This window comes from Athene noctua, chromosome 2 (assembly GCF_965140245.1).
Source record: "Athene noctua chromosome 2, bAthNoc1.hap1.1, whole genome shotgun sequence".
NCBI classification, from domain to species: domain Eukaryota; kingdom Metazoa; phylum Chordata; class Aves; order Strigiformes; family Strigidae; genus Athene; species Athene noctua.
In genome coordinates this window covers 1,150,351-1,165,234 of record NC_134038.1, presented here as the reverse complement: position 1 = coordinate 1,165,234, position 14,884 = coordinate 1,150,351, and the positions used below count along the sequence as shown (strand labels likewise).

General features: G+C 64.6%; 2 protein-coding genes across 3 annotated transcripts in view; both read right to left on the bottom strand.

The window, feature by feature from the left end:
* Nucleotides 1–1,681: 1,681 nt before the first annotated feature.
* PPP1R16A (protein phosphatase 1 regulatory subunit 16A) lies at nt 1,682–8,827 on the bottom strand. Of its 2 annotated transcripts, none has more exons than XM_074898306.1 (11): nt 8,744–8,827; nt 5,914–6,750; nt 5,546–5,616; nt 5,263–5,408; nt 5,084–5,187; nt 4,867–4,991; nt 4,646–4,771; nt 3,546–3,621; nt 3,271–3,400; nt 3,021–3,171; nt 1,682–2,891 (listed from the first exon to the last, which is right to left on the bottom strand). In XM_074898306.1, exons 2-11 carry the CDS (start codon nt 6,170–6,172, stop codon nt 2,562–2,564), a joined length of 1,518 nt encoding a protein of 505 aa, XP_074754407.1. In that variant the 5' UTR covers nt 6,173–6,750; nt 8,744–8,827; the 3' UTR covers nt 1,682–2,561. The 2 variants fall into 2 exon arrangements, with proteins under 2 accessions (XP_074754407.1, XP_074754408.1); XM_074898307.1 differs by lacking the exon at nt 8,744–8,827 and adding an exon at nt 7,252–7,364.
* The window catches only part of FOXH1 (forkhead box H1), a 14,605-nt gene continuing 6,336 nt past the window's right edge, over nt 6,616–14,884 (bottom strand). Inside the window, exons 2-7 of the mRNA XM_074901122.1 lie at nt 14,710–14,816; nt 13,374–13,478; nt 11,786–12,509; nt 8,744–8,849; nt 7,013–7,163; nt 6,616–6,750 (exon numbers count right to left, since the gene is read on the bottom strand). Coding sequence (XP_074757223.1) covers nt 6,616–6,750; nt 7,013–7,163; nt 8,744–8,849; nt 11,786–12,509; nt 13,374–13,478; nt 14,710–14,816 — 1,328 coding nt within the window. The remainder of the gene's footprint in view (nt 6,751–7,012; nt 7,164–8,743; nt 8,850–11,785; nt 12,510–13,373; nt 13,479–14,709; nt 14,817–14,884) is intronic.

Genomic DNA, 14,884 nt, shown 5'->3' with positions numbered 1-14,884 from the left:
ACCCCCCCGCCCCGCAGCGCCCCCTACCGTCCGCAACGGGCACTCCTCGCGCCAGCCCCGCCCCCTTCCCGCCAAAGCCAATCAGAGAGCGGAACAGCGGGGCCGGCCCCGCCCACCCCGAAGCTGATTGGCTGCAGCTGTTTCCAAGGCGGCGGGGGGGGGGAGGAGAGGGGGGAGCACCCCAGAACTGCTGGGGGGGGGGGGGGGGGGGAGGTCCCTCACTATGGGGCTCCCCACAGACACCCCTGGGTGCCCCACAGCCCCCCCCAATATGGGGTGACCCACAGACCCCTCTTGCTATGGGGTGCCCCATAAATTCCCCTCAATATGGGGGTGCCCCATAGACACCCCCCTCACTATGGGGTGCTCCACAGCCTCCCCTTGCTATGGGGTGCCCCATAGACCCCCCCCTCACTCTGGGGTGCCCCACACACACCCCTGGGTGCCCTATAAGCACCCCCCTCACCCTGGGGTGCCCCACAAACACCCCCAAAGTGCGTCCCCCCAACAGCCACCCCCCGACCGTGTGCACCCCAAAACCAACCGCAACACGTGGGGCGCCCCATAGCAAACCCCCTCCCCGTGGGTCACACACCCCCCACTCCCCCTAAAAAAAAAAAAAAAACAGGGCCCCGTGGGGGGGGGCGAGCCCCTTATCACCCCCACACAGACCGTGGGGCCCCCCCCAGCTCCGTGGGGCTGAGCCCCCCCCAAAGCTCCTCCCGCGCCCCACGGCGGCCGCTCACCTGCGTCTGTGGGGCAGGTGATTTGGGGGGGTGCAGGGAGGTAAAAGGGGGGGGGGGGGCCCCCTCTTCCACCTCGGCCTGACCTTTGCGAGCGGCTGCCGGCTGCCTCCTTAAATAGAACTTGGGTGCAGGCAGCTGCCTGCACTGCCCTGCCTGCACCCCAACCCCTGGGGGGCAGCGCCGTGGGGCGGGGGCAGCCTGGAGCCTGACACACCCCCACACACCCCCCCCCCCCCAAAAAAAACGGGGGGGGGGGGGCAGCACCACGCCCTTGCAGGCAGCACCACGCCCTGCCTGCACCCTGCCTGCACCCTGCCTGCACCCACGGGTACGGCGGGGGGGGGCCAAGGACGGGGCTATTTTTACTGCGTCTCAGGAAGGGGAGACGGGGGCGGAGGGACAGGGAGACAGGGAAAAAAAAAAAAAAAAAAAAAAACAGCCAAGGAAGTGTGGGTTTCGGCAGGAAAAAGCTGCATTTTGGGGGAGAAAAGAGGCAAAAAGATTTAAAAAAAAAGGAGCAAAAGTCACCCTGCGAGTGTAAGGCTGGTGTGGGGAGAGGGAGGGGCTGCACCCATGGGTGCTGCAGGTGCTCAGATCAACTTCCAGCTGAGAGATGTAAAAAAAAATGACTCAAGGAGGCGTCAGTTTTGTCAGAAAAAGCCCCGTTTTGGGGGAGAAAACAGTCAAAAAGAGGCAAAGTCACCCCTTAAAAGAAAGGCTGGAGGGAGGGAAGGGCTGCACCCATGGGTGCTGCAGGAAAGTGTTGCACCCGTGGGTGCTGCGGGTGCTCAAATCACCTTCCAGCTGAGGGATGTTAAAACAAACAACCCAAGGAAGTGTCAGTTTTGTCAGAAAAAAAAAAAAAAAATTGGGGGAGAAAAGAGGCAAAAAGAGGCAAAGTCACCCCGTGAGTGTAAGGCTGGTGTGGGGAGAGGGAGGGGCTGCACCCATGGGTGCTGTGGGCGCTCAGATCCACTTCCAGCTGAGGGATGTAAAAAAACGACTCAAGGAGGCGTCAGTTTTGTCAGAAAAAGCCCCGTTTTGGGGAGAAAAGAGGCAAAACGAGGCAAAAGTCACCCCTTAAACATAAGGCTGAGGGGGAGGGAGGGAGGGGCAGCACCCATGGGTGCTGTGGGCGCTCACATCACCTTACAGCCAAGGCACATATAAAAACAACTCAACGAGTCTGCAATTTCAGCAGAAAAAGCCCCATTTTGGGGAGAAAAAGGGCAAAAAGAGGAAAAGTCACCCCTTCGAAGAAAGGCCGGGGGGAGGGAGGGGCTGCACCCATGGGTGCTGTGGGCGCTCACATCATCTTTCAGCTGAGGGACGTAGAAAATCGACTCAAGGAGGCATCAGTTTTGTCAGAAAAAGCCCCTTTTTGGGGAGAAAAGAGGCAAAAAGAGACAAAGTCACCCCGCGAGTGTAAGGCTGGTGTGGGGAGAGGGAGGGGCTGCACCCATGGGTGCTGTGGGCGCTCAGATCAACTTCCAGCTGAGGAACATGTAAAAACAACTCACCAAGGCCTCAATTTCAGCAGAAAAAGCCCAATTTTGGGGAGAAAAGGGCAAAAAGAGGTAAGCCCTTCGAAGAAAGTCTGGGGGGAGGGAGGGGCTGCACCCATGGGTGCTGCGGGCGCTCACATCACCTTCCAGCTGCGGGACGTAAAAAAAAAGACTCAAGGAGGCGTCAGTTTTGTCAGAAAAAGCCCCGTTTTGGGGAGAAAAGAGGCAAAAAGAGGCCAAAGTCACCCCTTAAACATAAGGCTGAGGTGGAGGGAGAGGGAGGGGCAGCACCCACGGGTGCTGCGGGCGCTCACATCACCTTACAGCAGCGCTGCTTCGCCGCCGGCGTCTCCTCGGCCGGCGCCGTCAGTTTGAGCAGGGGGGGGTCACCGGTGCCGCCGGTTCCGGCGATTTGGGGGATCGTTGCCACGGGGTTCCCGGCCCCGGGGGTGTCCTCGGGGCGCGGGCGCTGGAGTTTGGCGGCCGCCCGGTGCCGTTTGAGGTCGGCCAAGGTGTGGTGGGATTTGTCCCGGGGGGGATCTGTGGTGGAGGAGGCACCAGCGCCGTGTTTTTTGGTGTAAAGGGCCGCGCCGTTGCGTTGCGGCGGCGGTTCGGGGGGATCCGGTGATTCGGTGGGATCCTACCGCAGGGTGAAAATAAAACCAGAAAAAAAAAAAAAAAAAAAAGAAAAAAAAAAAGAAACACATGTCACGGCAACGCCGCGAGGAGGAAGCAGGGGGGATCCTCACCCAAACCCCCGGGGACTGACGGGGAAGCGGCGGCGCAGGTCGGCGTCCGTCTGCCGGTCCTCGTCCTCGCTGTCGCGGCGCTCGGCGCGTTGCCAGACGATGGCTTCCCGCTCGTGCTCCTTACGGTACAGGTTGGTACGTTCCGAGACGCTCACCCTCCTCACCACCTTCCTGTGGAGAATTATTAATTTTTTTTTTTTTTTTTTTTTTTTGGCGGAATTAATTTTGAACCGGCGCGGCGGTGAAAAAATAAATTTGGGGTGTCCTCACCCGCGGCTGCCGGCGCTGGAGGTGCGGCGTTGGAGCAGGGATTTGTGTTTGTCGTGGGATTTCATGACGGCGTCGTGTTTGTGTTTCAGTTCCAGGAGTTTGGCTCGAATCTCCTCGTCGCCACAGACGTCTGCGCCGGGGCCAGAGGTGTCACCGCGGTGAAAGGGAGGTGGAGGGAGGGGAGAAGAAATTAAACCCCGTGGCAGCGTTTGGCAGAAATGAGAATTGACCCAGGAAAATAAAACAAAATAAAAAAATAAAACGGCAAAACTCACCCAAGGGGGTCTCGTCCAGCACTGATTTGCTGTTGAGGTCGGCGCCGTGAGCCACCAGCAGCTCCACCAGCGGCACCTGAGCGGGCAGAGGGACGGGCAGGGGGTGAGGGGAGGCAAGAATCTGGTAAAGGTGGCAAGAAGCTTGCAGGGGTGTCAAAAAGCTGGTAATGGTGGCAAAAATTTGGCAAGGGTGGCAAGAATCTGGCAGGGGTGGCAAGAAACTGGCAGGGGCGGCAAGAATTTGGTAAGGGTGGCAAGAACCGGGCAGGGGTGGCAAAAATCCAGCAGGGGTGGCAAAAATCCAGCAGGGGCGGAAAGAATTTGGTAAGGGTGGCAAGAATCTGATACAGGTGGCAAGAACCTGGCAGGGGTGGCAAAAATCCGGCAGGGGTGGCAAAAATCTGGTAAGGGTGACAAGAATCTGGCAGCCACAGCAAGAAGCTGGCAGGGGCGGCAAGAATATGGTAAGGGTGGCAAAAATCCGGCAGTGGTGGCAAGAAGCTAGTAATGGTGGCAAAAATTTGTCAAGGGTGGCAAGAATCTGGCAGCAGCACTAAGAATCTGGCATGGGTGGCAGAAATCTGGCAGGGGCAGCAAGAATTTGGTAAGTGTGGCAACAGTCTGGCGGGGGTGGCAAGAACCTGGCAGGGGCAGGAAAATCTGGTAGGGGGTGGCAAGAATCTGGCAGGGGTGGTAAAAAGCTGGTAAGGGTGGCAAAAATTCGGCAAGTGTGGCAAGAATCTGACGGGGGTGGCAAGAATTTGGTAAGGATGGCAAAAATCTGGCAGTGGTGGCAAGAAGCTAGTAATGGTGGCAAAAATTTTTCAAGGGTGGCAAGAATCTGGCAGCAGCACCAAGAATCCGTCATGGGTGGCAAAAATCTGGCAGGGGCAGCAAAAAATTTGGTAAGGGTGGCAAGAACTTGGCAGGGGCAGGAAAATCTGGTAAGGGTGGCAAGAATCTGGCAGAGGTGGCAAAAAAGCTGGTAAGGGTGGCAAAAATGTGGCAAGAATCTGGCAGGGGTGACAAGAAACGGGTAAAGGCAGCAAAAATTTGGCAGGGGTAGCAAAAATGTGGGAGGGGCTGCTGCCTGCACCCACCTGTCCCCAGCAAGCGGCGGCGTGCAGCGGCTCCCAGCCGTCCTCGTCCTTGGCGGCGACGCCGGCGCGGTGCTCCAGCAGCAGCTCGGCCGCCTCGGTGTAACCGTTGGCCGCCGCGATGTGCAGCTGCCGGGGACGGGGAGACGGTTGGGGACAGCTCTGGTGGTGTTGTCACCCCCTTCCTCCCCAAAATGGCATCCCCCCCCCTCTGCCCGTCCTACCAACGTGGCGCCGTGACCCCGCGGCGCGTCCAAATCGGCTCCTGCCTGCACCAGCTGCCGGATCTCCTGCACCATGTCGCGCTCCGTGGCGGCACGAGCCTCCTCGATCTTCTCCTGAGTGATCCCTAACGGGGAGGGGACACACACAAGAGGTGACAGCGGGAAGGGGACACCCCGGGGTCCTGCCACATCCCTGCCTTCAGCCGGTGACGCTCACCCTGCTCCGCCATGGCCGTTTCGATGCAATCGAGGGTCACCTCGTCCTCGCAGAGGTCGTAGGGCATGTTCCCATCCGAGTTGACAGCCAAAAGGTCGGCGCCGCTGTTTTAGGGAAAAAAAAGAAGGAATCAGGACAACCCGTGGCACCCCGGGGCCTCTTTTTACCCGCTGTGGTACCGTCGGATGAGGAGCTGGACCAGGCGGAGGTGGCCGCAGGTGGCGGCGGCGTGAAGCGGCGTCCAGAGTTCGCTGTCGCGGGCGTTGACGTCGGCGCCGGCTTCCAGCAGCACCGTCACCACGTCACCGTAATCATCTATGCAGCACTGGGGGGAAAAACCACCGGCGGCGGTTATGGGGAGGCACCAAAATGGGGGAAACCCCCTTTTTTTGCAAGCCCCGGGGTCACTGTTCGATCCACGACGCGGCGTCACCGGAAGGAACCGGGTAAAAGCGGCGTTACCTGGTGCAGCGCGGTGAGACCGTCCTCGTTGCAGAGGTCGGGGCTGGCGCCGCTCTGAAGGAACTGCCGGACTGCGGAGGCCAAAAATAGTGGAAAAAAAAAAAGAAAAAAAAAAATTAACCAGGGTCACAACTTGGAGCATCCCGCCCACGTTATATTTTCACTGGAGCGTCAAGATCCCGCCGCACCGCAGACACCGTCACCCGTGTTGACGGAGGCTGGTTCATTTTGGGGGAAATTTGGAGGTAAAATAAGGATTTACGTCACGGTTTTAACCCCCAAACAGGGTGATTTTGGGAGCTGGGGGGTTGAAGGCTTCCCAAAGCCCTGAAAGCAGCAGCTCTGCCGTGCCCAGCGGTGTCCCCCACCTTCCTCCGCGTCGTGCCGGGCGGCCGCCTCCAGTAGCTGGACACTGGCGGGGAACGTCACCCTCTTCCCTTGGCTGTTGCTCTTCCTCCTCTTCCTCTTCCTCTCAGCTCCGCTCTTCATCCCCTGCATCTCCTTTTCCGTCTGTGCCCATTTTTTCAGCTGCTGGGCCCGGCGTTTCTGAGCGTGTTTCAGCCGTTCCGGCGTGCTCAGCCGCGCCACCGCCGGCATCTCCGCCACCAGCTCCGGGTGCTCGGCCATGGCGAGGGGTTTTGCCGGAAAATGGGGTGAATCCCACCGGGAACAGGGTGCGGAGCCGCCGGCTCCCTCACCAGCATCACCCGCGGCCCCTCAGAACGGGGAGGGGGGCGGCTTATCCCTGTATCCCGGCGCTTTCCCAGAGCTTCACCGCAGGCTCCAGAGACAGGAATCGGCGTTTCGGTACCATTTCCCCCTCCCCGGGTGCTCCCTGCCCTGGCTTTAAGCACCCAAAATCCCCCAAAATGGGGTCTGGGGGTCCCGTTAAGCCTCAGCGGGGGGGGCGATCCCTGGCAACTTGGCGCAGAGTCACTCGGCGACACCGGATCCAAAGGCACGGAGGAGCGAGGCTGGAGAAATCCCCTCAGTCCAATCCCAAACGCATGTTTGCCAACTAATTATCCCAACGAGCTTTTGCTTTCTCGTCCTCCGGAAGCGTTTGTCCGTCATTCAGCTCTGATCTCACCGAAGAATCGATCATCCAGCTCGGAAAGTTCCCAGGACACCGGCGGCTTCTCGGGATAACGCTGCGCCAGGGCTGTGGATTCCGCCGGGATGAGCTTGGCGTGGCGAGGCGAATCCTACAGGGAAAAACGGCAAGAAATCATGAAGGGAGAGGGAGAGACTCGGTAAGAGCCGCCCCGTGCCTAACCCACCGCTGGTTTTTCCGTTAATCCGGGATTAACCTACAATCCAAAAAGAAGCAAATTCCCGCAGGCCTATCGCTGAAACGCCGGTAACCTTGAGGGGTCACACTCCCCCCCCGGCGCCTCACCGGGAGGAATCACCGATTCTCCGCCAGTTGAGGGGATCCCCGGCACGTCCCGGTGAGAATCGCCTCACCGGGAGTTGCCGGTTGGGCACGGTTAAACCGGGAGAACCACAGCCCAGCGCCTCGCCCCGAAGTCGGCATCGCCCGGCGGGCAGGGCGAGGCGAGCCGGCAGGGAAGAGGCAGATCCCGGCAGAACCGGCGTCCCGCCGTCCCCCAAACGTCTGGGGAGTCATCAAGACTTTGCCGGGGCAAAGTCCAGCAAAAGGGGAGAAAAAAAAAAAAAAATTAAAAAATAATAAATTCCTGCACCTTAATCCCGGTTTAAATCCCCCAGGAACGCCGGCGAGGCCGCGGTAAATCCTCTCCCAAGGCGGCGGGTGGTGGGAGAGGGGGGGATCACCGGAGCCTCTCGGTCTGTTCATCCACCCCAGAAAACTCCCAGAAAAATAAAAAATAATAAAATGCGACCGGCCTATCAAAGCTTCACCCCCCAAAAAAAAAAAAAAAAAAAAAGACGGTGCCCACGCGCCCGGAGACACCGAGAGCAGCTCTTTAGAGGGGCCGGGTGGCAGCTCGTTAATTAGCCGGCGCTAACGGATCTCGGCCAGCGCTGGCCATTACCCTTTCAAATTTCTTTCCACCTGCTTAAAAAAAAAAAAAAAAAAAAGGAAAAAAAAAAAACCAATCCGTAATATTTTATTTATTAGGATTTACGTCAGGGCCGCCGCGGTTCTCCGCTGACACCCCCCCCCCCGGCCCTGAGCCCGGCAGTGGGAGCCGTGTGAGTGACTGGGGGGTGGGGGGGACACACCCTGAGCCCCCCAATCCCTGGGGACAAGTGGGGGCCCCCCCTTCACCCCCCAGTACCCACCCAGGGGGTGCTCTGCCCCCCCCTCCCCAAACACGGGGGGCTCAAGCACTCCCAGATCCGGCCTGAAAGATGGGAGGGGGGGGTCTCCCCCATGTCCCCAAGCCCTAAGGGGTGTCCCCAAGGGGGACACTTGAGGGGACCCCCCGTGTCCACAAGGATTGGGGGTGGGGGGGTGGGCCCGTCCTCAGGCTCCCCCTGAGAGGACCTCGATGACCCCAAGGAATAAGGGAGGGGGGGGGGTTGTCCCCAGCGTCCCTCCGGGGGAACCGCCGTGTCCCCAAGACTTTGGAGAGTGTCCCCAGGGGACAATCGAGGGGACCCCGATGTCCCCAAGGCTGGGGGGGGGAGTGGGGTGGCCTGTCCCTTGGTTCCCCCTGAGGGGACTCTGCTGACCCCCAAGTGCTGAGGGTGTCCCCAGGGTCCCCTCGAGGGGACCCCCATGTCCCCAAGCCCTAGGGGGGGATGTCCCCTGGCTCCCACGTGAGGGGACCCCGATGACCTCAAGTTCTGCGGGTGTCCCCTGGCCCCCTCCCCGAGGGGACCCCCGTGTCCCCAAGCCCTTGGGGTGTGTCCCCCGTGTCCCCCCTGAAGGGACCCCGATGTCCCCAAGGCGTGGGGGGGGGGCGGGGGCCTGTCTCCAGCCTCCCTCCGAGGGGACTCCCATGTCCCCAGGGCTGAGGGGGGGGCGGGGGGCTGCCCCGAGGCTCCCCCCACTCCATGTCCCCACACCTCGCCCGGTCCCCCCGCCCCATGAGCCCCCCCACGACCCCCAGGCCTGTCCCCTAAGGGACACTCCCACCCCCCCGCCCCCCCCGGCTGTCGCTGTCCCCAAAGGACCCCCCGGCCTCCGTTTTTGTCCCCGAGCCCCCCCCCCCGGCACCGGGAATGTCCCCAAACTCCGCCCCCCCCCCCGCCTTTTCCTCCACGTACCGGCCGCGGCCCTGCCGGCTCCGCTGGCGCTGCTGGGGGCGGGGCCGCCGCTGCCGCTCGCCATGGCAACGGGCCACGCTTCCGGTGACGCCGGAAATGGGCGGGGCTATAGCCGGAAGCGGGAGGTGGGACCTCGGCGCCATGACAGGAGGGACGCGGCCACTCCCAAGATGGCGGAAAACGCCCCACAGGCGGGAGCCGCAGCGCCCCCTGGCGGGAGGAGCGGGGACAGTCACCGCGTGCCGGGGTCACCGGGGTCACCGGGGTCACCGCGGGGTGGCGGCATCCCAGTGCAGACCAGTATGGCACAGACCTGCATCCCAGTGCTCCCAGTACAGCCCAGACCAGCCCAGCCCCGCTCCCCAGTGCTCCCAGTACACCCCAGCTTCACACCGCAGTGCTCCCAGTACAGACCAGTATGCTTCAGCCCTGCATCCCCAGTGCTGCCAGTCCAGCCCAGTCCCACACCCCAGTCTAGCCTAGTAATGCCCAGCCCTACACCCCAGTGCTCCCAATACAGCCCAGTGCCACACCACAGTGCTCCCAGTATATACCAGTATACTCCAGCCCTGCACGCCAGTGCTCCCAGTACAGACCAGTCTCTCATGGCAGTGCTCCCAGTATAGACCTGTATGGGCCAGACCTGCACCCCAGTGCTCCCAGTCCATCCCAGTATGGCCCAGCCTCACACCCCTGTGCTCCCAGTACATCTCACCCCCCAGCCCAGTCCTCCCAGTACCACCCAGTCCCCCAGTATGTCTCCCCAGTGCTCCCAGTACAGCCCAGTCCCACACCCCAGTGCTCCCAGTACACCCCAGCTTCACACCGCAGTGCTCCCAGTACAGACCAGTATACCCCAGTCCCACCCCCAGTGCTTCCAGTACCCCCCAGTCCCCTCTCCCCCTCCCGTGCCTGCTCCCGGCTCAGCCCCGATGGGGCAGGCGGTTGGTTCGGGGTCCCGGGGGGGCTCCGGGGGACGCCCCCCCCTCCCCGCGCTGGGCTGGGCTCTGCCAGGCCCAGCCGAGGTTAAGTCCGGCTTAGCCCGGGCCGCGCCCCCGCCCCCCGCGGGGCAGCGCCGGGTCAGGCCGGGCCTTGGGGGGGGGGGAGAGGGGGTGGTCCCACTGCTCCCAGTGCTCCCAGTGCCCACACCACCCCAGTATCTCAAGTGCTACCCAGTGTCCGCACTGCCCCCCCAGTGCTCCCAGTGTCCCTGTGCCCCCAGTCCCCCCAGTTCCCTGTCCCCCCAGTTCCTCCAGTGCCCCCAGTACCCCCAGTTCCTCCAGTTCCCCCAGTTCCTCCAGTGCCCCCATTTCCCTGCGCCCCTAGTTCCCCCAGCTCCCCCAGTTCCCTGTGCTCCCAGTACCCCCAGTGCCCCAGTTCCCTGTGCCCCCAGTTTTCCCAGTTCCCTGTGCCCCCATTACCCCCAGTCCCCCAAGTCCCCACAGTTCCCTGTGCCCACAATTCCCCCAGTTCCCCCAGTTCTCTGCGTCCCCAGTTCCCCCAGCACTCTGTGCCCCCAGTTCCCCCAGTCCCCTGTGCCCACAGTTCCTCCAGTGCCCACAGTTCCCTGTGCTCCCAGTAACCCCAGTGCCCCAGTTCCCTGTGCCTCCAGTACCCCCAGTTCCCCCAGGTCCCCACAGTTCCTTGTGCCCCCAATTCCCCCAGTTCCCTGTGTCCCCAGTTCTCCCAGTCCCCTGTGCCCCCAATTCCTCCAGTTCTCCCAGTGTCCCCAGTTCCCTGTGCCCACAGTTCCTCCAGTTCCCCCAGTTCCCTGTGCCCCCAGTTCCCCCAGTCCCCCCAGTTCCCCCAGTCCCCCCACTTCCCTGTGCTCCCAGTTCCCCCAGTTCCGCCAGTCCCCCAGTTCCCTGTGCTCCCAGATCCCCCAGTCCCCCCAGTTCCCTGTGCCCCCAGTTCCCCCAGTTCCCAGTTCCCCCAGTGTCCCCAGTTCCCTGTGCCCCCAGTTCCCCCAGTTCCCAGTTCCCCCAGTGTCCCCAGTTCCCAGTTCCCCCAGTTCCCCCAGTGTCCCCAGTTCCCTGTGCCCCCAGTTCCCCCAGTTCCCAGTTCCCCCAGTGTCCCCAGTTCCCAGTTCCCCCAGTTCCCAGTTCCCCCAGTGTCCCCAGTTCCCTGTGCCCCCAGTTCCCCCAGTTCCCAGTTCCCCCAGTGTCCCCAGTTCCCAGTTCCCCCAGTTCCCCCAGTGTCCCCAGTTCCCTGTGCCCCCAGTTCCCCCAGTTCCCAGTTCCCCCAGTGTCCCCAGTTCCCAGTTCCCCCAGTTCCCCCAGTGTCCCCAGTTCCCTGTGCCCCCAGTTCCCCCACTTCGCTGTGCTCTCAGTCCCCCCAGTTCCCCCAGTCCCCCCAGTTCCCCGTGCCCCCAGTTCCCCCAGTCCCCCAGCCCCCCCAGTCCCCAGTCCCCAGTCCCCCCAGTGCTCCCAGTCCCCCTCCCCCCCGCCCCATTATCCCCTCCCCCCGGGGTCCCGCCGCCCCTTTGTTGTGCAAAGGCCCCGCAGCCGCCAGCCCGGCTCCGCGCCGCGGGGGGGGCAGGGGAGGGGCACCGGCAGGCGGGGGGGGGCGGGTGTCCCCCGTGTGTGTCCGTGTCCCCCCCAGTGACACCCCCCACGCGTGGGTGGCACCAGCTGCTCTTTATTGGGTCCCATTGGGGGGGGGGGGGTCACTTGTGGGTGCTGAGGGGTCCAAAAGGGTGCGGGGGGGGGCAAAGGAGGGTGATGGGGGGGGGCAGACGGGTGGGGGGGGTGTTTAGAGGGTGCTGGGGGTGGGGGGGGGTCATTTGTGGGTGCTGAGGGGTCCGAATGGGTGCAGGGGGGGGGGGCACAGGAGGGTGATGGGGGGGAGAGAATTGGGGGGGGGGGGGGGGGGGCACAGGGTGGTCTGATCTAGTCGTGGGGGGAGTGGGATCATTTATGGGTGCTGAGGGGTCTGAATGGGTGCGGGGGGGACACAACAAGGTGCAGGGGGTCCTACAGCTGTTACCTGCCCCCCCCCCAAAAAAAAATTAAAAAAAAAAAATTGGGGGGGGGGGGCACTAACCGTGGAGGATGGGGTGCTGGATGTCCCCGGGGTGGCTCAACCAGATGTCAAAGATGGTTTTGTTGGGGGGCACGGCCTGTGCCCCCCCCTCGGAGGTGAGGGCTGGGCCGGGGGGGGCAGACGGTGGCTGGGGGGGGGGCAGCATCCCCCAGCGCAGGGTGAGGAAGGGGGGACCGCCGGGGGGGGCCACGGCGTTGGGGGCCACGGCGGTGCTGTAGGAAGTGGGGAGCTGCCCCCAGGTTGGGGGGGGTCGGGGGGGGGGATCGAGGTCAGGAGAACCCCCCGATTGCTCACTGGGGGGGGTGTGGGGAGGAGGAGCAGCGGGGGGGGGCAACCAGGTGGGAGGGGGGAGGTGGAGGATGAGAGTAGAACCCCACAAAGGGGATGGGGGGGGGTCCCCAGATGGTGGGGGGGGTGGTTTGTCCCCCCCCTCCGGGAATTCCTTGAGGAGCGAAGCGATGGAAAAAGGGGACCGGCGCGGTTGGGGGGGGGCGGGGGGGGGGGACGGAGGAGGGTTAACGGGGGGGTCGGGGGGGGGAGCGGGGACCCCACAGCTGTAGGGGTGCCCCCGGAGGACGAAGGGGGCCAGGTCTCGCGCGAAGGCCGTGGCCCCCCCCCGCGTCACCGCCGTGTTCTGGAGGCGCAGGGCCGCGGGGGGGATGAGGCTCACGTCCACCGTCCAGTAGTTGCCCTTGGCCTTGGGCTTGGCCGGGTCCTTCAGCACCTTCGGGGGGGGGGGGGGAGTTGGAATTAGAAAGGGGGGGGGGTACGCAAGCTCTGACCCCCCCCACCCCCCCATCCATGGCTGCACCCCCGGCTGGGAGGGCACTAACACACCCCCCACCCTCCCTGGAATGAGACTGACCCCACAGTGCCCCCCCCCAACCCAAGGTCCTGCCCCCCCTTCCTCAATAGCTGACCCCCCCCCACAAGACACCCCCAGCCCGCCTGTAACGCCCCCCCAACTCAAAGCGGTGTGTCCCCCCCGGCCCTGCGACCCCCCCATCCCACTGCCCAGCAATCCCCAACCCGGGGACCCCCTCAAATCAAAAGGCCACCCCCCGCTCCCCTCAGGGACACCCCCCCACTCCGGGGACCCCCCCACATGGCTGGACCCCCCCCCCAAGACACCCCCAGCCCTCCTGTACCCCCTCCAACCAAAGGCGATCCCCCCCAGCCCCCCACACCTTCAGGCCCCGCCCACTACGGGGACACCCCCCCCAGGCACCCCATCCCTGTTGTGTCCCCCCACCCCCCCCCCAACTCCTATCTCCCCCATCCCACTGCCCCCCACATCCTCAGAGCGCACCCCCGGGATCCCCCCCCCCAACCCGGGGACCCCCCCCATGTCTCCAACCCCCCACCATCCCCCCTCCCTCCCGTGCCCCCCCCGAACCCCAAAATCCTCCTCACAACCCCCACCACCCCCCAAGCACCTCCAGCCCAAGCAACTCCATCCCGCTGCTCCCCAGCCCCCTCCCTCCCAACTCAAGACCCCCCCATACCCAAAGTGGGGACCTTGGGGACCCCCCCCCCCAGCTCTGGGGGACCCCCCCGTCAATTCCACCCCCCTCCCGGGCCCCCCCACCTTGGCGAAACAGGGGTTGGAGGAGAGGTTGTGGCGCACCGAGTCCCGCCAGCCCTGGTAGCCCCCCCCGAAAGAGGGGAAGAGGCTGCGGAGCTGCTGCAAAATCTGCGGGGGGGGGGGCCCTCAGATTGAGGGGGGGGGCTGCACCCCCAAATCACACACCCCCTTTAAAGACACCCCCCCTTTCATGCCCCCCCCATCCCCATTCCTCCTCGCTTCCCAGGGCCAAGGTTGGGGGGCTGCGACCCCGGAGATGGGGAGGGATGTTTCGGGGTGGGTGGGGGGACACCCCCACCCTCCCTCCATCACCTGAGAACCCCCGGGGGGGTCCCCAATCGCCTCGTGGGGGGGGGGAGGGGCGACAGAGGCGACAGACCCCCCGGCGCCGCGGAGCCGCCCCCCCGCCGGGCAACGGCGATGGATCCGGCCCGACGCCCCCCAGCGCACCCCCCCCCAGCCTCGAGGGCAGAATCAGGCCGCGACCCCCCCACAGCACCCCCGCAGGGCCCCCCAAACCCAACCGACCCCCTCCCCGGGGGTGGAGGCCGCCCCCCCCCCAAAAAAAAAACCCACCCAAAGCACAAGGGACTCGGCGTAGCCCCGACGGGGCGGGCGGAGGAAAACGGGAGGGACCCGGGGGGGGCGCGGGGGGGGGCACGGGGGGGTTTGGGGGGTTCCAGGGGGGTTCAAGGGGTCCCTCGGGGGGGGTCGGGGGGGGTCCCAGGGAGTGCGGGGGGTGCGGGGGGGACTCGGGAGTTTCTGGTACGTCGCGGGGGTCTCGATTGCCCCGGGCTGGCTTGGGGGGGGGGGGAGTCAAGAAATTCAGGGGGTCCCGGGGGGGCTCAGGGGGTCCGGGGGGGGTCCTGAGGGGACCAGGGAGGGCTCAGGGGGTCCCGGGGGGGGGTCCTGAGGGGCTCGGGGCGGGGGTCGGGGGTTCCGGTATGTCCCGGTGCTCCGGGGGGTCCCGGTTGTACCGCGCGGCCTCGGGAGGGGGGGGGGAGAGGGGGGGTGTCGGGAAATTCAAGGGGTGCCGGGGGGGGGTTCGGGGGGGGGTGTCATAAAGTTCGGGGGGAACCGGGGGGGGGTCCGAGGGGGCCCGGGGGGGTCCCCCGGGGAGTCTCGGGGGAGGTCAGGGGGTTACTGGGAGGGGGTCCCGGGGGGGTCCATGAGGTTCGGGGGGTTCGGGGGGGGGGGTCAGAAGGTTCAGGGGAAACCGGGGGGGTCCGGAGGGGTTCAGGAGGTTCGGGGGGTCTCGGGGAAGATCTAAGGGTCCCGGGTGGGTTCGGGGGGTCTGGGGTACGCGGGGGGGTCCCGGGGGGGTCCCGGGGGTCGGTACCTGCGATAGCTTGAGGCGGCGGCCGGGGGCGGCGCGGATGACGAGGGCGATGAGCGCCAGGTAGGAGTAGGGGGGCTTGGGGTGCCGGCGGTACCGGGGGGGGCGGCGCCGGGGGGGCGCGGCGGGAACCCGGCCCCGGGAGAGAGACGGCGGCATCGGGAGAGGCCGGGAATGA